We start from the raw sequence: 22,303 nt of genomic DNA on the forward strand, positions 1-22,303 counted from the left end.
TCTGTATCTCAATACCATAAGGGAGTGTTCTGTAGTCCAGCATGTTTGAGCTTTTTGGAAAGGGAATTAGGAAATGCACAACAGTGCAGTTTTTGGATTTGGGAGCTCAAAACTGACAGCTCACGTTTGGATGTTGCAATCACTTCTAGATTTCCCACAAAAGAAACATTTCACAAAGGATATTTGAGAAGATGTTTATATCACTAGTAAAACTGTACTTTTACAAATTGGAGTTTTTGTTAAGGGCACTAATACATGTGGACTGCTTTTACTATAAAGTTTCTCTATAGGCATCACATTTTTAAATCTAGATAGGCTACAGAGTGGTAAAACCTTAGTCAGTTTCTTTTTGCTGTCTGTTTTCCATTTGAAAGATTTTCTTTCACTTTTTGTCCATGAGAATCAACAGGAAGTCAAAAGAAAGCTTTCACAGTGAAGATAAAACCCCTTGTTGGAAAATGTGTCTCTTAATTATACTTGTTACATTACTTTTTATTAATATAAAGTAAATGTGGTACTACTTTAAAATGTAATAATTATTATTATGATTATTCATTAGATATTATTATTATATTGATGCTATAGGCACTTTGATGCCTTTAATTAAAAATAGTCTGCTGTTTTCAGCTGTCTACAGCTTACAAAAAAAGTGCCATGATATCCATAATTTGTTAATAAAAAAAAAAGCATCAGAAGCAAAATTGATCTGTATTGGCTTTAACTCACACAAGCTTAGTAAAGCTTAACAGCAATGCTGGCAATCAGCATCATAGTATAGAATTAAAAAAACAAGCAGACGGGGAGAGATCAGTGCAGGGAAATGTAAAGAAACAGTATTCCAAATGAAGAAAAAGGAAAGAGAGGCAATGATAAAAATCTTTGTAGGACGCTTCGTTTACTTCTTTTGTGTTTGACAAAGCATCTCACTTGGTGGCAAAAGAAAAGAAGTCTAAAAACCTAATTCAAGTTTCTTCTGTTTCCAGTTTCCAGATCATAATTGAAGACTGTGTGAGACAAATGAATGTAGAATTAAATCAGATGAGAGGGAATGGAAACACATCCACAAACAGGAACAACGCAGCCATGGATGCCGAAATTGTACTGCGGCCTTTGATGGATTTTCTGGATAAAACGTTAGTACTGACTGACCAGTGTTGATGTGCCAATGCCTTTTAATGTTTTTTGTTTAAATATTTATTTTCTTGTAAACTGATGACCAATGTTTGAATAATACAGTATTAATAAAATGGGATCATCAGGTTACATGCATGTATGAAAAATAGGTAGCATGTAAGGTATATGCAGCAGTTATACATTTGATTCGCTATGGTTTATGTCCCTTACCCCGGAGAGAGACAGAGCTGTATTTAAAAGCCACAAGAGCTACAACTGCTTTGCAAAATCTGAGAAAGAAAAAGAGATCTCTCATATAGCTCATGCAAATACAATTGAATATCCCATTCAGGTGGCATGTAATTGTGTGTATAAGGAAAATCTAAAATACAAATTAAAAAAATGTAATGTATTTTTTCAGAAACTGAATAATCAATAAATACATTTTCCTCATCTGTGATTTAAGATTGAAGCATGCTGCCAGGCAACAGGAAGTAAGAGTGCCTCCATTGCTCTCTGTAGGGAAGCAGAGATCCCTTTGCAGAGGTCCAACAGCCCTCCTGCTGAATCAGAAGTAGAGTACTCCAATCACTAGAGAGCCTGAGCTTTGCTGATTGCAGAACTATAGGTCTGACCCAGTAGGGGGTGTGTCAGACCTCTGCAGAAAGATAAATGCTTCCACACAGAGAGCAAGGATTGTACTCTACAGAATGCAGGTTTCTACTCAGGCTATAGCTGCTTTAATAAGAACACAAGCTGTAAAATATAGCATAAATGTATGTGGGCTCATAAGTCAAAGGAAGAAGGCATAGGGGGTTATTTACAAAAGGCAAATCCACTTTGCACGGCAAGTGCACTTGAAAGTGCAGTCGCTCTAAATCTAAGGGGTAGATCTGAAATGAGTGGAAGTTCTGCTGATTTTATCATCCAATCATGTACAAGCTAAAATGCTGTTTTTTATTTTCCTTGCATGTCCCCCTCGGATCTACAGCGACTGCACTTCTAGGTGCACTTGCAGTGCAAAGTGGATTTGCCTTTAGTAAATAACCCCCATTATCTTTGCTTTGTGATATTTTAGATCATCACAACCATTTTTATCATTTTCATTTTTCTTCTCAAACTTGTTTTAGTTTATCAATGTCTGCTAAAATATGTGAGAAGACTGTGTTGAAACGTGTTTTGAAGGAGCTGTGGAAATTAGTCCTCAATAAAATTGAAAAACAGATTGTACTACCCCCTCTGACAGATCAAACAGTAAGTAATATAACCCATGTGCATATTTAATTATTATAAAAGTGGCATTGCCTTGAAATGTGCATCAATGTTTTCTAAAACAATCAAATTTGCTTTTATATAAGTGTGTCATGCATAGCCTGATCTTAGACCACTAAAGCAATTAGGCCTTGTAGGAATTTGCTAGAGGGCAGTTCTAAGTGCCTCTGACTATAGGAAGTCATTTTCTTTGCACACACAGTTTTTCAAGCCTTCTAAAGAACAGGGGTGGACCTTTCTCAGGGGTGGACTTTTCGCAGGGGTGGTTTATCATACATGACTAATAGGGATAAGCTTAAAGTGATTGTAAATGCAGAAGGTTTTTCTTATCTTAATGCATTCTATGCATTAAGATAAAAAACCTTCTGTGTGCAGCAGCCACCCTCAGCCCCCCTGATACTTACCTGAGCCCCATCTCTATCCAGCGATATTGTAGGAATTTATTGGCTGCACAGGTCTCCCCTCCTTATTGGCTGAGACAGCAGTGCGGCGCCATTGGCTCCCCCTGCTGTCAATCAAAGTTAGTCAGCCAATGGGAGATAAAAGGGGGCAGGGCCTGTGGCTGCGGGCTCCATGTCTGAATGGGCACAACTCTCTGTGAATGGACACAGGGAGCTGTGACTCGGCTTGGGTGCCCCAATAGCAAGCTGCTTGCTGTGGGGGCACTCATCAGGAGGGAGGGGCCAGGAGCACTGAAGAGGGCCTCGAGAAGAGGAGGATCTGGGCTGCTCTCTGCAAATCCACTGCACAGGGTACGTAAGTATAACATGTTTGTTATTTTTACCTAAAAAAAACCCCAAGACTTTGCAATCAAGTTAACATATGGTCAGCACACAAGCTTGGACCGACCCTTGGCTGTTAAGACAAATGCCTGAATATTTTGCCATTTTTCTTTGGAAATATCAGTGTTGCTGTAGTAAGTTATTTACATAATACATATACAGCAATTTACAGGTGGTGTTAGGGCATTTCGTAGGAATGTTACTTAATGTTATTTTGCATGTTTCACTTTATACAATACTAAAATCACTGCTCCCTACCAAATGGAATTTGAAAACTTTGCTTTTGTACATGTCCCACAATGCAGTGCCTAGCCCCTTCCCCCCAACCCCGACAATCCCTAGTATATTCATCTAGAAAAAGACTGTTTCTGTTATTCAGCTGCCATTGACTTCAGTAGTGTTCAAATGTAATCATGTTCATTGAACCTGTCCCAACCAAGCCCAGGTACATTTAGCTCATCTCTAATCACTACAGTGCACAAATATTCAGTAGGGTACCTACAGATGATAGAGCCACCAGTTGTCTCACTGTCATTATTCTCAATGAGACATATATTCATCCTTTATTTCTTCTAAAAGCATCCCATTTTTATTAAAAAAGATGTGTTAATTGATAACATTTTAAATTCTTATACTGCGTTCAAGAATTCAGCTTCAGAACGGGTCAGTTAACTTGGCAATAACTTTATAACTAACTTGAATATCCTAATTTTTTTTATATATATTTTTAAGGCCATATATGGTTTTATTTTAGTGTACTGTTCTTTTTTTAATTGTATAGGCATATGATTACTACACAATAGTTAACATAGTGATCAAGTGATTTAGGAATTGAAAGTCACCAGCCACACAAAGTGTTGGCTGTTGCCTGTCAAAAAGAGATTTATTTTATAACTAGAGGAATTCTTAGGCACACACATTACAACATATCGGTTACAAAAGTATAAATTATTTATAAATATCATTTAAAAACGGTAAATTAAAACGTTTTTACAAAAGCAATATTTCTGTCATTAGTAACTCCTATCTTCCTTGTCTTACCTGTTGGCTCTCAAAGGGAGAGCATGAGAGAGCATTTACTAATGTATTCCTAGCACAGCACATTAGTATCCAGTTCGCCAGCATGTAGTTAGCAGTTACATTTTATAACATGTAGAGTCACAGGTATTAATGGAGTAAACGTACTACAGCCTAATGTTCATTCAAAGGTACATCCAGAAGACAAATTCTCAAATGTATAAAAGGCAGACTTAATGTGCAATGGTTTTGTAAATATGAAATATTGCATATAAATACTAATATCTCCAGCTGTTGGAGGTTTAGGCTCCACTTTAAAAAATGTTCTGTCTCCTTTTTGTCTTTGTACAAAGCCTGTTATTTACAGATCTTGGTAGCTCCAAATGCAATTTACACACACACAGACGAATATGGATGGCTCCTTTTCAGGTTTCAGACAGAGCAAGCCAAAGGACGGGGGAGCCTGTAAATCCTTTATCATGTCTTAAAGTGTTACTAAACCCACAACAGTAAAATCAGTGTGTATATGCTCTCCACTCACTGTGGAACCTAAGGGGTTAATCCTCTGCGTTGTGTATAAAGGCTGATCCTCCTCTTCTTTAATTGACTCCAACCCATCTCCTAATAAAACAGAGCATTAGGAGTCAGGCTGCACATGCTTGGGTTGGTGTGTATTGCTAGAGAGTTTGTTTTTTTCTTGGGAGAGTACATGTGATCAGCACAGGGCCAATCAGCACTGTCCAGACAGAGGATCAGGGGAGAATGAAAACTCCTCCTACAAGCTTTAAGCAGACACTGATACAAATCGCAAGACTGCTCCGAGGAGGAGAAAAGGTATTTAGAAATGTATATTTACTAAAATAATTGAATTTCCATGTTAAGTGTACTGTGGGAGGCCAGATACAGTGAATAGAGGGTCCTGGGTTTAGTAACACTTTAAATGTTGTTTGTAAAATGAAAGAGAATGAGATATAGGGGAAGATAAGAAAAAAGAACATCAGGTTAAAAATTTAGGGAATTAATGGAATAACGTTACCTAAAACCATATTAGTCTGACTTCAACATCTGTTAAAAAGCAGAAACAGGCACTATGACTTTCGGAGGCAAACAGCAACACGTTTTTAAGTTTACATTCAATATTTTTCAAATAGAACTCTGTAAAGTAAAAGAATGTTGCTCACGCAGTGACAGTCAGCACATTTATGTCACAACAGGCCTCTTTGGCATTGTGAGATTTTTCTTTCTTCTTTGCTTAGATACATTTTATTCATCTGCCTTATATCCATTCATAACAGTCACAGTGGATGTGTACTACATATGACACTGTGAACTGAGGATCATAACAAAACTCAGCACCATTTAGATCAGTACTGGAAATTAAATAAAGACATCAGGATGTTTCCTCTTCAGGAATTGACATTTGATGGCAAATAGATTATGTTTAATTTTCTTCTTACAGTCATAGGCTGTCATGCAAATATACATGATAAACTAGTTGCGTCATCACTGTTTGCTTTTGTATTCCTTGTAATCTTGTGAGTCCCAAGACGTTCTCCATTATTATGGGGAAAAGAATCAGGTTATTGCTGAAGAGCACAAAAACATATGTTACAGAGATAGGAAGATTAGTTCATCCACTATAAAAGCATTATGCCTTTTTTAAATCCAAATGTAAAATGCCCTTTGCCATGAGAACTTGCAGCAAAGATCTTCAAATGCAAAATGATATATGTGTCCCTTGTTCTCAAACCCCAAGTCTAACGGACAAATTAGCCAAAGATTTATTACCAAGTTAACAGCTAAACTTGGTTTTGATATTTAAAAGAAAAGTAAAGGCAAATTGTATTTGCCTATACTTTTTTTGGTTACAGAAGTACATTTATTAATTTTATTGTCCACTAGTGGCTGACGGGGCAGAGTTGAGCCAAAGTCATGAAGGATGTTGATAATAATATTGGGATCCACCCCCGATGTCTGATTGACAAAAGGTTCAGTTTCTCACCATGTGACTGAATGCGGGAGACAGCAGCGCTCACCCTGTCTGGTAGCTGGAGGATTGGAGAGGGGGAGGGGAAATCCTAGCAGAGGCATTGCTGGAAATAGAGGCAGAGAGCTGTCAGTCGGCTCTCTTAGAGCCAGCATCAGGAGGATGCTGCAGCAGAGAGATAAATATGTATATTTGTTTTTTTAGGACCCCAAACTTTTTCTTTAAGCTTAAAACACTAAAGAAAGTGTTAAAGTGAACCCAACCAGGTTTGTCCCTATCAGAGAGATTTCCCTGCCGTTCCTATTATTAGGGACATAAAAGGAAGTAAGTGAAAATCTCTCCAAAATAAGGGTACATCCCACTTCTGACAGTTGTCATCAGAACAAGTATACCCAATTGAAGATATTCCCTCTAATTCTGCTAATGTGACAACTGTAAAATATTACTTTACCTGTACCTACCCTCATTTTCCAGGCCACTTGCTTATTGTACTCTCTCCCTGGGGAGCACTTTACTCTTGCTCCTCTCTTGATGAAAGGCCCCTTACTGATCTGAGAGAGTGCCTTCTTCACAGAAATGTACTTTCACAGTAAATGTAGCATATCATGATAGCTCACATTTAGTTACTAACTACTGGTTGTAGGTGCACAGGTTTCCTTCTCCCATCAGTGCACTCTGAACTCTGTAACTTGCACAGGCTAATTTGTGGTGACAGGAATAACTTTATACACACACTTTGAGACTGCTGCAGAACTCAAACTTGAACTGCCTCAATAATTTCCATTGTTTAGTCACAGAGCAGGTTAGAAAGTCTGAACAGTTTGTTATATTTAGCAATTGCCCATTGTTTTGTAGGCAGAATTTGATCTCATGAAATACCCAGTAAGCAAATGACATTTAAATATGGCTTTCAAACTTTTGAGCTATAGAAGTTCTTTTGCTACATAAAGGGTTGGACGTAGACTTTGAAACATAATGAAAAGTTAACTGCTTTAGGGTTTCTCTTTAATATACTAAATTACCTGACAGCTGTGAGCAGACCATTTAATCACCTATTCCCTCATGTAAACTTTCGACGTGCCAGGAAGAGTAGACTGCATACAGAATCCTCCTGCAAAATACAACTGCGAATCGGTGGTAGGCCTCAATATTTTTGGGGGAGTCAATGCACTTCTTACATTAAACATTGCTATAGAGCTGCTATACAGAATGTCTTATAATTAGTTAAATAACATATGTTTGTTCTTGCTCTCTCTCTCAGCTGAAAACATTTTTGTATTTAGAAGTTTAATAGCGTAACAAATTTTTTTTTACAATTTATATAGAGCATATGAGAAGGATCGCCAGATAGTGTGCATAGCAAACATTCTAGTTTTTCACCTATTTATATCAGTTTTCATTACTCATAGATGGCAGTTGGAAATAACTGAACATTTTAAAGGATCATGTATATTGTGAGTGTCATGGAGGTTTTCTAATACAAACAACATACTGATATTATTATCATATGTTGTGATACACTGCCATGCTGACTGTTCCTTGTTTCTCTGCCAAAAAATCCAGTAATTATAGTTCTTAGGATAATTGTGATTTAACACATGTTAGCATTTCACTGTAGTGGGAAGCTAAGCAGATGGTTGTTAAACACAAAAAGGGGTAGAACCGGCTTGCACTATCCTGACAGATTCTGGCATCAGTTGCTGCCTATTTATCCTAGCTACTTATAGTTAATTGCTGTAGACAAGACAACCACATTTTATAAGTAGCTAGGTTTAAATAGAAAGCAACAGTATTCAGAATTAAACTTTACAGGGAGTTTTCAAATGGGATACAAATTCATTTTTATTAAATGCGATCTATATCATGGAACACAGGGCGAGTTTTATTATACCCAAAGTTGAACATAGTTTCAAAATAGCCATTAGTATTGTACTTGCACAGTGTAGTTACGGAGAGAGGAGAGACATGTCATTTGATGCATGATGTCATGACTGAATCAACTGCACTAAAATCAAAATCATGTTTCTAAATATCGCACTTATGACAGAGAGCATCAGGGATATTGATGGGTATTAAGGATTCTATTATTATCCTCTTTAGGCCTATAACACTGAATGACAGAATGTCTTAGTCTTAAAAATCTGTGAGTTTCAAACTGTACTTTGTATGGCTCCAAGCTATTTTTGTTCCTTGACTTTTCTTATTTATTTTTTTAAATGTGTGTTTCTTACACAATTTTAATTTTTTTTTCCATTTAATTCTTTTAATTTTAATTTCAATAAAGTTCAATAAAAAATAAATAAATTTCAATAAAGTTTATTGAAAAAGAACATATAATACATCCATCAGATAAGTTGTTGAGATGTAGTAACAGTATAAAAAATATTGGATTCAGAGTAGCAAAAGTTAATACATATAGATCAGATATCATGAGGCTTAATAATTGCTGATTTCAGATGTATGCATTGTTATGTATCCAACAGTTAGGCATCTATAATCATTTTAGAACTTAAACAGAAATGTGTCCTTGATATCAGCCAGAGGATGTATTAGTAACCAAATTTTTTAGCTCCTCTGATGTCTCAAAGTAAAAACAGCCTGGTCCCAGATGGGACCAAAGGATGAAGGAATAAGTAGAAAAGGGTTTGAATCAAGTAAGAAGAGGGTGATAAGCTCTGGTGGTAGTTATTGATCAAAGGTGACGTGTTTGATCTGGTAAGAATGTAGATAGTACGAACCTAAAGAAAATACTATTCAATGTGTGGTATATGGCATGACGCTGGTGTATGCGTTCATGAGGTCCGAATACTGTTTGGATAGTTTGAACAAGAACCATGTTGTCCAGTTATCATGAAATTGGGAAGTAGTTTCATGAGCAATAGCAATTGATATCTCCATATGGTGGATGTCTTGTATTGGTATAATACCTGTCCCGGGGTTCTGGTGTGATGCTTATTCGCCTAATGCCGCGTACACACGATAGGAAATTCGGCCAGCAAAAGACAGATGAGAGCTTTTGGTCGGAAAATGCGACCTTGTGTATGCTCCATCAGACTTTTGCTGGCAAAATTCCCACCAGAAAAGATTGAGAGCAGGTTCTCAATTTTTTAGTTGGAAAAAGTTCCTATACGTAAATGCGATCGTCTGTACAAATTCCAACGCGCAAAATTCCTACGCATGGTTGGAAATAATTCCACGCATGCTCGGATGCATTGAACTTCATTTTCTTGGCTCGTCGTAGTGTTGTACGTCACTGCGTTCTTGAAGGTCGAAAGTTCAGAGGACTTTTGTGTGACTGTGTGTATGCAAGACAAGCTTGAGAGGAATCCTGTTGGTAAAACCATCCAAGTTTTTTCGATGGAAAATCCGCTCATGTGTACGCGGAATTAGACTTCTTGTGGGGTTGCTTATACGTTGAGAGGAGAGGTGAAGTTGGAGGGCTGTTGGGTATTTCTGGGGATCTGAATTTCACATACCACTCTGGGACCTCCATCTGTGGGATTTGTATGGCATCACAGAATGATGGGAGGTCTTCTGGTGTGTGGAGCAGGTGTGTTTTGCCATTGTACCTAACACTGAGGGCAAAAGGAAATTTCCATCTGTATGAATGACCTTTGTGTATAATGGCATCCACCAGGAGTGCAAGGCCCTTCTGTTTCTGAGTCTGAAAGGGAATAGATCCTTGTAGAGAATAATGGCTTCATTGTTAAACATAATTTGGTCTTTCAATCTCGCTTTCGTCAGTATATCTTCCTTCATCGGAAAGTTCATCAGACAGCAGATTATGTCTCATGGGGAAGAGGTATCTGGGCCTTTAGGGCGGAGAGCTCTATGAGCTCTGACAAAGTCAATAGAGGCATCTTCTGGTCTTTCTAACAGGCTGTTAAAAATCTTTTGAAGAGCTTGTTTGATTTGCTCAGGGACAGATTCAGGGACTCCTCTCACCCTGATGTTGTTGCATCTGCCCCAGTTGTCTAAGTCTTCTATTTGCCTGTTCATCCCAATAAGATATGCAGTATGTGAGTCAGTAGTATGCACCAAGTGCTGTATGGATCTGTCCCTGAGCTTCCCAGCCCTTTCTGTAGGGGCCAGCTTCTCTGTCAGCACTAATAAATCTGCCTTGAGATCTGTTATAGCTGTGGAGAAGGTTTCCTTTATGTCTGTGGCTATGGTTGTCATGTCCAAATAGGTTAATGCGTAGTCAGGGGAGGTTACATCTCTTACCCTGTCCTCATGTGCTGAGAGGGACTCCTTGCTGTAGTCTGCCTCGAGGCAGGCCTGTGCCATCTTGCTCAACACCGGGACGAGATGCAGCCTGTGCTTTAAACATTGAGGAGGTGTTCCTGCTCATGGAGGATGCTGCTGTGCATTGCTGACAGCTTTGGAAAGAGTAGTGGAGGGTCTTGCCCATGTCGGTGCCTCCGGGAGATCACTGTGCTCTAGAAAAGCTCCAGGGTTCGCGGGGCTTCTCTAGTGTGCTGCCATCTGCCGCACTATCCAAGCTACGCCAAAATTGAAAATTTTCACAAAAAAAGAGATCCAAGAGTTCCATAAGCATTAAGTCTTAAAATATGGAATGATGTGGGTATATAAGCCACCATGCATATACCAGCCAGTGTGGTCCTCAGCTCCATGTGGGCATTAAGATGGGGGACTTAAAAGTAAAGACCTATTCTCAAAGCATCAACCGCCTACAAAAGGGGAATGAACATATCATCACCATCATTGCCTCATGTGGTGCGGTGGTAATCTACATAGGAATTGAAGAATTATGGGAAGGGAGGTAATGTACAACATATTCACACCAATTGGACTTTTTTGCACCATGTTAAGTTAAATGCCTTAACCCCGGAAGAATTTACCCCCGTCCTGACTGGGCCATTTTTTGCAATATGGCACTGCGTCACTTTAACTGACAATTGTGTGGTCGTGCAATGCTGTACCCAAACAAAATGTATGTCCTTTTTTTCCCACAAATAGAGCTTTCTTTTGGTGGTATTTGCTCACCTCTGTGGTTTTTATTCTTTGCACTATAAACAAAAAAGCCTGACAGTTTTTGCTATAATAAATATCCCCAAATTAAAAAAAAAATGTCTCCCTCAGTTTATATATATATATTCTTCCACATATTTTTGATAAATTTTTTGATAATATTTTTGATTAAAAAAAATCACAATAAGCGTATATTGATTGATTTGCGTAAAAGTTATAGTGTCTACAAAGTAGGGGATAGATTTATGGCATTTTTATTATTTCTTTTTTTAATAGTAATGGCAGCGATCTGCGATTTGCGATTTTTATCAGGGCTGCAACATTGCCGCGGACAGATCAGACACTTTTGACACTTTTTTGGGACCATTGACATTTATACAGGGATCAGAGCTAAAAATAGCCACTGATTACTATATAAATGTCACTTGCAGTGAAGGAGTTAACACTAGGGGGCGATCAAGGGGTTAAATGTGTTCCCTCAGTGTATTCTAACTGTAGGGGGGATGGGACTGCCTGGGGAGGAGACTGATCATTGTTCCTATATACTAGGAACACACAATCTGTCTCCTCTCCCCTGCCAAAACAGGGAAGTGTGTGTTTACACACACATCCCCATTCTGGCTCTGTCAGGAGTGATTGCGGTTGCCCGGTGGACATCACGGCCGCCGGGCACGAGCACTGGCTCCTCAGTGACGTGGCAAGTGCGCCCCCATACCCTTTAAAGCGGGCGGCGTACAGCTACGGGGATTTGCGCAGGGGAGCCGTTCTGCCGTCATCAAATGATGGCAGGCAGTCGGCAAGAGGTTAACATGATAGCATTTTCAGGGTAGCATATTTTTTGTAAGCAGTCATTTAAGGTTTACAAGAGTCTGCCTGCAGGTTAATAAGACCCTTGCATATGAAATTAGCTTTCACATTTCACTTTCCATATATCTGTGAACGTTGTTAAACACCTACATACTGTAAGCCAACTTGGGTTTGTACTCATTTTTCCATTAAAGGAAGATTCTTAGCACCAATTCCCCTGAATACATTGAACACTGTATTTCTGTTTAACACCCTTTGTAACCACAACATGACTTTATAAGTATAAATGTAAAATGCCCCTTTACGTGAGACTGTTCATTAAACTTGCAACACTAGGAATGTACAGATTGTATGTTTCTAGTTCCGTTGTCAGTCAGAACAATTAGTCAGAGAGTTATTGTCAAGATAACTGACGCATAATAGCTGATAAACTCAGTCTGAGTGTCTAAGCCAGCCTTTCCCAACCAGGGTTTTGTGGAACCCTAGGGTTGCTCCAGAGGTTTTCAGGGGTTCCTTGAAAAACTTCTGCCTCTCAGGTGAGTAACCACTGACACCAATGATCTTTTTTGCTTTCTGTAAGGGGCATTTTTCCCAGTGACCATCACACTAATGAACTAATGTACTAATGAACTATAAATATTATATTAAGTACTAGAAAGGGCTCCTTGAGTCTGGAATAATATTTTAAGAGTTCCCCCATATATAAAAGGTTGAGAACGACTGGTCTAAAGTTGAAAAACTCTGGTCATGAAAGTGTCAATAGAATGCTTAATTTATGGTTTATGAAAATGTATATTTTTCTGTCTTTTTTTACAAATATAAAGGTGACGTAGCTTCAATCGTTGTTCCTTTACAGAGAGAACACAATAGTTGCTTTTCATCTAGGCTTACCGGAATTACAGTATGTGAAGGAAGTAAACGCTGTAAATGATAATTTGATTTTGCAAATACTTTGTCTATTAATTAAACAAAGCCTAAACTCTGCATGGTGTTCCTGTGCTTCAATTATACCATTTAAATGTGACAGTATTAATATTCATGACTATTATCATTGATCTTGTTTCGATAACTTGTTGTCTTTATTTTCTCCAGGGGCCACAAATTATTTTCAGTGCAGCTAAAGACCTTGGACAGTTGTCTAAATTAAAGGTAATACTGTTAAATCAATAGTTAATCACCTGCCACAGTAACTTTATATTCTGCTTTTCCTTAGCTCCTTGTTATTTCACTTCTGTCACAGTTCTTCCATTCATGATGAACAAATCACTTTATCTGAAAAACAGAAGACGATAGCAGCACTTTAACATGTATTCTGAAAATGTTTTACTTATTTAACATGAACATTATTTTTTAGCAGTTCATATTTTTTAGATCCTAATGTTACTGAACTCAGACAGTGCTTAAATTATGTAAGTTTCATCTGCAACTCCCAGCAATGCTATGCAGATATAAAATATGCATTTTCTAAAACAACAAAATTATTAATAATTTTTATTATTGTATGCAAAAGTTAAAAAACTTTTGAATTCTCAGTTTAAATAGTTGTATTACTTTGCGCTTGATCAGCTTGATCTGATCCGGTCACCAACTCAAAATCATTTTAGGTAACACAGATCTCATATATGTAATTTATTTGCTTTCCTGGAGTTCAACTTTAATTTATAAAAAAAAAAAGTACTTTTTCATTATCCATAAGCCTAAGCCTCAGCCCCCTATGAGAAGAAATGTCACTAACCAAGAGAAATAAGAAAGTTGTGTAACTTATCTTCAGGGGCTTTTCACACTGCACTATGGATGTTAACTCCTTGCACCAACAATAAATAAACGTCACTGCTGTGGTGGAGGATATATTATTTCCCTGCATTCAGTTGCCAACTCCCATTCTCACACTGGACTTTTAACTCATCATGTTACATTTCCAAACGGGAGCTTTTTGGAAGCCTCTGGAGGAGACACACCATGTTTGCAAGGTCCCAAAATCAAATTCTTTCAATAGAAGAGCACGATGAGGATAATGGAAACACCGAAGGGGACAGCATCAGACATGTATGTGACAACAACATCTGGCCACCAGATTTTAAAGAGTGGTGGGAGAGTATCTTTAACACCAAAGGTTAAAAATTCTCTCCAAAAAAGGTGGAGGCTGACTTAGACATGGAAATCATGCCCCTCAACTCCTCCTTCCTGGTTTCAGGGGCTAATTGGCAGATTTCATGCCACCCATTCAGAAGTGGAGAGGGGCAGCCAAGACCAATGTAAATTGTCCCCTTGGGACTTTTAAGGTAACCACTAGAATATTTAGTTAGTTAAATAGTTTTTGGTATTTTTATTATTGACAATCATAAAACATGAAAAAACTGCTGGGTGGCTTGTTTGTTGGAAACACATAACAAAGCATGGCATTCATATAAAATATTCATATTCATGTATTATAAACATGCATAGTTCCTTCTGCATAACATGATATCACAAAATCAAATGCTTTTAATGTGTTGAAGAAACACCCAATGCATTTCAGTTTCCTTTCTTCAGGGGAGTATCAAACAGCAACATATATTATGCCTGCAATAAATTACAGTTATCATTATTTCCAATTAGAATATAAAAAGTCATAAGCCATAAACAAATAAAAATCTTTTGGAAAAAAAAAGTCATAAGCAGCGATAACATACATGTCTAAATTTTTTTACACACTCATGGTTTGAAAGAATGCATGTGTAAATCGTTTAAAGCCACACATAGTTTAAAAGCAATCCTGGATGCTGTTGCCAGTCAGGGCTGAATGGGGGATAAACACCGCCGGTAGCCACTAGGGCCACTGCGCCAAACTGAGGAGCCCACCAAAAGATCTAAAAAAGCATATGTCATAAAGGTAATTGAGGCAATGATAGGGAGCCCTATATCTGCTGAATAGAAGTATTAGCACACCTATGGGTAAGGAAAAAGGGGGGGGGGGCTAGCACATTGTAATAAACATCTCACTTGCAGAGGCTTGAAGAAATCTTAGGTAAAGTCACATAGGGGACCTTGTGACAGCAGGATATGCCCAACAAGAGATGCCCAGTGAAGAACCATTCTGCATGCTGATAAATGGTAAGGTGCCCAAACAGGTGTGTCAATAATAAAAAATCTAAGGGATAATTGTCAGCGTGTCGGTTGTATCTGACAGTTATTCCTCTAATTTTTTTCCATTGACACCTCTATTTGGGAACCCTTCCCATTTATCAGCATGGAGCAACAGCCCTGAAGAAGGGGGAATCCCTGTTCCCCCAAAACTTATTGGCTCGATGTACTTGTTGCTATTTTCAATAAACAACTTCTAACTCACCTTACAACTTACGTATCTTATTGGACATCGGGCGCTCCTTTTTTCTCGCCTCTCTAAACATAACCTTCCTAGGTATCAGGTGGTTAGCTTAAAACATTGGTGATGTTATATTTTTGGGTTTGGTTTTAAAGTGTTGACAAAACTTTTGAAAGTTTGCAAAAACTGCTTAGTAAGGCTTCATTCACACAGGCATATTTAAGCACACGCCCTTGCGAGGGCTATATTTACCTGCACAGGGATGCACAGGTGCCCACCCGCACAGTTGTCAGATTGACATGAATCGAGCTGCCTGCATGGGGGTGCACAGAATACCTTAGTATCCCTGCGCGGGCACACATGGCCCTCACAGGGGCGTATGCTTAAGTACGCCTGTGTGGATGAGGCCTAGGGTTTCTTAATTGAGTACAATCTTTATGCCAAAAGTATTTTTAAATACTGCAAATATTCATGATTTCTCTTTATTTTGACTTCTTATTATACTCTGAATACCAGAACTCACTGCCACTGAGAGGGAGTGCTATTCTTGTGAATCGATTAGTCATATTTGCATTGCACAGCACTGTCAATCAAGCACTTGTTGTATTTCTATTTTGTAGAGAAAAATGCTGCCACTGTCCCCTATGTGCAGTGTAGCAAAGCTGTGTAAATCACAAGAATGGCTAAACAGAATTAGAGGCTCTTTGGCAGGAACACTTTAAGACTAAAATTTGCAGGTTTTAAAATCCCTTTATTTAAAGCATGCTAAGAGTATACATCTGTAGAAATATTTACTTCTATGGGGTTTCCACAAAAATTCTGATATATATTTTCATAGAAAACAATAAAAAAGAAAAATATCTGACTCGTATACAGCCAACTGTTCTCCGTGTCCTTTTTATGATGGATGGACTTTTACTTTTATACCTGGTATGAGGCCTTTGTGATTTGATTTTTGTTTGAGTAAGGGCACTAGTGTATATTTGCCTCTACTTTGGTCACCTGCTTAATGGGCTCCTCAACTAATTGGGGTGACATCTAAGCCATGCATCTAAGCCATGCATATAAGAGCTCGGTGGTCCCTGTAGAAGCCTACATGTGGACATTCGAGTACTACTAATGACAGGTTAAATCCACCTGGAGGCTGGATGATTAGGTACCAACTGTACAAGCCATGTATACAAGTTACACATCTAAGCTTGGTGGTTCTTGTCTGCATGTGGACATTCATACACTACTAATGGCAGGCTAAATCCACCTGTATAGTTATTACATTCTTATCTGTATATTTGATTTAAGTGTTTTTGTTTCATTGATTTATACTGTAGGATGCATTTATATATGTTTTGAAGATTATTTTAGGGGTATTTTGGGTTTTAGTAGGTATAGCTTTGCTTTTGAACTTGTGTCTGTGTGTCTTTATACTTTCTATGTAATAAAGTTTATTTTTTATACAGTTAGCTGTATAAGAGTCAGATATTTTTCTTTTTTATTGTTCTCTATAAATATATATTAGAAGACGCCCTATAAAAGTTGAATTTTTTTACAGAAGTTGTATCCTGAGGTTTTATGTTGTGCGCTCTGGATTGATTATACATTTTTGGTTAACTATGCCAGGTGTGGTTATGCTAAGAGTATAGTAGTTAGCATACATTATTCAGTTTTTTTTGTTAGTGCCTTTTTTCCTTAGGAACACAAAGCACTATCTTCTTTTGGGGAGATGGGAGGTAGTCATCTTGGGGGCGCTCAGATAATATCATACTAGGGCAAAATTTAGACAGGTGAAACTTGACCTACCAGCATATCTTTAGCACATAATCCACGGGAGAAAATGCAAACTTCATGCAGATCGTGTCCTGACCAATACTTGAACCGAGGACCCCAGAGCCACAAAGCGGAAGTGCTAACCACTAAGGCACTGTGCTTGCAATGAAAGAATACTTAAAAAATAAAGCTGTTGTTATTGGTTTGCTGCTTACCCTGCGATATCACTCATCAATGCTGAACCTTATCTTCAGTCTTGAGTTGCATTGGCTCCACTTCTGTACTGAAACTTCTTGCTTAGATTTCACTGCACACTTTGAGGTTCTCAATGTGTGCATTAGAAGTTGCAGCAAATCATATAGAGCCCATCCTATTTCCTGGCTAGAGGAAGTCCAACATCATCTAACACTTTCCTCCCCAGTTTTACTGGCCCTGAGCCACCCGTTTCATTCAGTGGATTTCATTTTTTTCAATAATGGAGGCTCAGCATCATATGTGGTTTTTATCTAGACTGGTCTGCATGCTAATGCAGTCTGTTTGGGAATACCCTCCCCTCTAGACTAACATCCACTTATCAAGGAATTTTAGTATTTGCAAAACTCCACCCAACTGCCAGGCCACACCTTGCATCAGGACTTCGGGCTCTTGAAAGGAGTACTGAGACAGGGTGCTGGCCTCCCCCACCAGCTATGACCTGCCTGCATCTCATCAGTTGTATTAGATTTGAATGTGTCAGTGTCTGAGCTGGTGTCTGCCATTCATTAAATTCAAACCCCCCCAAGGATCAGTCAAGGTATGGGTGCATTTTAGTATTTTTGTTTGTTTTGTTTTTTTCATTTAATCCAAATTTTGTGTGAAAACATGACTGCCCAATTGAAAAATGTAATGTCATTAATAATATAACCTTTGGGATTATTGTATAAACAAAGCCACTTAATATTTTCTAATGGTTAAATATAAACTCCATTATGTGACTAAGCTGGAATCATAATGAATCCTATTTTCATCAAAATGTCCATGCTAGTTAAGAGACCCAGTAGTCCAGTAAATGAATGAATGAATGAAGAATGATCATGTTACTCTTTATATACAAATACTACTGCTAGGAAGTATGAGTTTATGATGCAAGCTGGAGTCTAATACCTTAAAATGGAACTAAACCCCTCCTATCATTTACAGCCCAAAAAAGTTGCCACTGTAGTCTTTTTTTGATCTGCAGTTGCAATGGTTCTGCACATGTGATCAGTTATGACCCTGGCCATTTGATGGTTTGACAGTTTGGTTCAGAGCACAGGCAACTGTGACAGTTACTATTCACTGTATGCCTTTGAAAGTAACTGTTTTGAGAAACAGTTACATTGATGGATTTGGGTCTGTACTGTACTAGCAGTATCTGTAATAGTCTTCCCCTGCAAATACTTCTGGAACTTTTTAGAACTTAATAAAACTAACCTACCTTTAGCTCTGCAATTAGGTATTTTTTTTAGCTGTTCTAAAGAGAAGAACCTTACTGTTGAGCATCTTGTAATGTTGGCCTTATTTGCCTAATATAAGGGATGGTTTCTGGTGAGTGTGCAGTTTGTATGAGATTGTAGGCCACACACCCTTCCCCTTAATATAACCAAATCCCAACTCTGCTAAATATAATAATACCATACACTGTTTTGGCAAATAATTGGCCACGGCACCTTTATTGGTATAATTAATTGAACATAAATTCTTTCTTTTATTCAAATTAAACTTATCATAACTTTAATTCACACCAAATAAATACACTGCCCAGTTATCAGAACTCGAGCAGCAAACAAACCACAGTTTTCATATATCAAAAAATCCCCCCTGAAATCCAGGGTGATCCTACCACATAAGAGGTGCACGCGACAAGGGAGGGAGGGAGTTCTTCTGGTACTGCTCCGGACCAAAGGGGAAAAGGAAATAAGCCCCACTGCAGGTTCCTTATATAGACACCTCCAGGCTTCCAGAACCACCCCATTGATCTGATTGGACCCTTGTTACCTGTACCATAAATTTAAAGAGACAGTAACCCAATTCCTGCCTACCTTTACCCCTATTTAACCTGATCAAATATAACGCATGTGTGCTGGCCACAATCTCATACAGGTGGGCCCCGAATGTGTGCCCCCCCCTTTATATGAGATTGTAGGCCACACACCCGTCCCCTTAATATAACCAAATCCAAACTCTGCTAAATATAATAATACCATACACCATTTTGGCAAATAATTGGCCACGGCACCTTTATTGGTATAATTAATTGAACATAAATTCTTTCTTTTTTTCAAATTAAACTTATCATAACTTTAATTCACACCAAATAAATATACTGCCCAGTTATCAGAACTCGAGCAGCAAACGAACCACAGTTTTCATATATCAAAAAATCCCTACCAGCCGGACTTGAAATCAAGTCCGGCCCACCCCCACCACCGCGGCCATCTCAATCCCCGACTGCAGACCTAAATTAAACAAATCAACACCCACTTCTGAGAGGTGAACCCTATCAGCCCTTTAAAACCCGGGATCCCTCCCTCCAAATCTATGTGCCTATATGACAAACTGCCAATACTAGGCATGAATTTTCCCACGGCTCTGTTCACCCTTCTTCTCATTCTTTCATTCACTTTCTTCTGAGGCGAAGACAGCCAAGAAAGATGTGGGATTATCTCAGAAAACACGATAGTCGTGCCCAGAGACATCAACATAAATCGGTGAAGATCCCTTCTGATCATAAATAACAAATCTAATGTTCTAACGTTACCTAAATCGTTACCCCCGACATGTAGCACTAAAATGAATGGCGGGGGCCACACCTGAAACAATCTGGTTAAATGAAAATATAATTGATGCCATTTGAAGGCCTCGCACACCCTTCCAAAATAACTCAAAGGATTCAGGCGGTAATGACAAGTTTGTGGAATATTTTCATTGAGCCACTCTTTTCCACACCCAATGTATAAAAGAGTGTCCCAGAATCCATACTGTGCGATGTAAGTCTGGAAAATCAAATAAACAAATTAGGTCTTACATACAGTTTGAAACACTTAGATTTCCACCTCCCCAATTTTTTAATGGCCAAGTCATCCATCCCCCTTCTGGCAGCTTCTGATGCTGCGCCTATTCTAAAAGAATGGGAAGAGAACCGGAAGCCATGGAAACCCATTATGCCCAAACAATTTTTAAACACAGAATTAAACTGATATTGTGACATCGGTACAAGTTACAATAAATGAGTAAATGGCCGGTTACCTGGGACCTGACCTCAATGAATTGTCGTACCGCAGAGACCGGCACACAGACTTATCATCATGCTCCCGCAAGGTAATCCATGTACCCCTCCTGCATTGATCTGTTTTAGAACGCCGCAGCCATATGTGAATCGTTGAGTGTTCCAAATGTACTTGCTCATAAAGGAAGCCCGAGCTGCCAAATCTGGAGCCCGGCACAAGCTCTGAGATGCGAAAAGCACCAAAGAATCCTAACACAAAAGCTGTTCTGAAAAGCAATGCTTCATATTCAGAATAGCAAACTGTTGATGTAGCTGCACAAAGGCCACTAAGCATGGTTAGCGAAATTGGCCTTCTGCTGTCTGGAACAAAAGACTTTCTCTTGTACCCTTCAATTGCCTGCTTCACCGAAAAATATGACATACGGGACGGCAGGCCCTTAAAACAACAAAAAAAGGAAATTCCATCTAAAGACTTCAACAAGTGACTGCCTGAAAAACCTTGCTGCATTAGGGAAGACGCAAAAGCCAGAATCCCTATTTCCGATGGCCTGTCGCCATCTACGCCTGCTGAGCTTGCAAAGGATAACCAATTCTGCCACGCAGCCGAGTAGCTGGCCCAAGTCCTAGGCGCCACTGATCCCTGGATAGCCTCTAATGCCAACGTCAGATCAACGTCCACACATGCTCCGGACACCTGGTGCCTTCCATGTCTGCCTCTGGCATCAATTGCCGAAAACGGTTCATCTGAAACCGGGATAAGGAATCAGCTATAACATTCAATTTCCCTGGAGTATGTTTAGCCTTCAACCAAATATTGTATTGAAGACATAAGAAAACAAGACGACGCAGCACCATAATAACCCACAATGAGCTGGAAGAAATGCAATTCACTGCAAAAAGAACCCCTTTATTGTCTGTTTTGACCAAAATCTTCTATTCGCAAAATATGCACCCCACAGTTCAATTGATACCAAGACTGGGAACAGTTCCAAAAGCACAATGTTTCTCGTGACATTCTGACTTATCCAAGAATCCGGCCAGGCTGCGCAACACCAATGAGATTCCCAGATGGCCGCAAAACCTTTTGAGCCAGCTGTATCAGTAAATAAATGAAAATCCGGCGCAAACACAAAATCCTGCTGAAACAAAGACCACCCGTTATACGACTCCAAAAATTTTGGCCAAACTCGTAAATCCTCCTTCAGGGAGGTAGTCAACCTTACATGGGCAAACGGAGACTTCAGGCCAGAACAAGCAAGATAAAGCCACCAAGAAAAAATTCCTCCCACCGGCATGATTCTACATGCAAATGCCAAATTACCCAATAATGACTGTAATTCCTTCAAAAAAACTTTTTTCTTTTGCAAAAATTGGGTCAACAAAAATCTCAATTTTTCCAACTTTGCCACAGGCAAACTAAATTCCATTCTAACAGTATCAATGTGAATCCCAAGGAACTCCAAAGCTGATGATGGTGCACACATCTTCTCTTCCGCCAACGGAACTCCGAAATCAAGTGAGATGGACCGAAATGCCTGCAGCAACTCTGCTCAAAGCGCCCCATCAGCCGGACCCACAAACAAAAAATAGGTAGTGCACCAAGCTGTCAGATCCTGACTGAGAACAGACCACCCAATGAAGGAAAGTAGAGAAAACTTTGAAGTATGAACACGACAATGAGCAACCCATTGGAAGACATTTGTTGAAAAAATAACAATCATCAAAATGCATACCCAGAGAGCTAAAACCGGAGAGATTGGCAATAGTTGAAAGGCTGATTGTATGTCGGCTTTGGCCATTAGAGCCCCTGGTCACAAGTCCTTTTTTTCTCGCTGACCTCATCAAACGTTGCATATTTCACCGAACACAATGACTCATCAATTTCATCATTCAGCAATTTTCCCTTCGGGAATGACAGGTGATGAATCGGATCGCATGGGACTCCTTCTTGGGAACTACCCCAAGCGAGGATATGCGAAAATTTTTAAAAGGCGGCTCCCTGAAAGGGCCCTCTACAT

General features: G+C 38.9%; 1 protein-coding gene across 1 annotated transcript in view; it reads left to right on the forward strand.

The window, feature by feature from the left end:
* UNC13C (unc-13 homolog C) overlaps positions 1-22,303 on the forward strand; it is an 884,756-nt gene that overhangs the window by 687,709 nt on the left and 174,744 nt on the right. Inside the window, exons 27-29 of the mRNA XM_073618754.1 lie at positions 984-1,133; positions 2,244-2,367; positions 13,063-13,119. Coding sequence (XP_073474855.1) covers positions 984-1,133; positions 2,244-2,367; positions 13,063-13,119 — 331 coding nt within the window. The remainder of the gene's footprint in view (positions 1-983; positions 1,134-2,243; positions 2,368-13,062; positions 13,120-22,303) is intronic.

The sequence above is a fragment of the Aquarana catesbeiana genome, linkage group LG03 (assembly GCF_042186555.1).
Source record: "Aquarana catesbeiana isolate 2022-GZ linkage group LG03, ASM4218655v1, whole genome shotgun sequence".
NCBI lineage: Eukaryota > Metazoa > Chordata > Amphibia > Anura > Ranidae > Aquarana > Aquarana catesbeiana.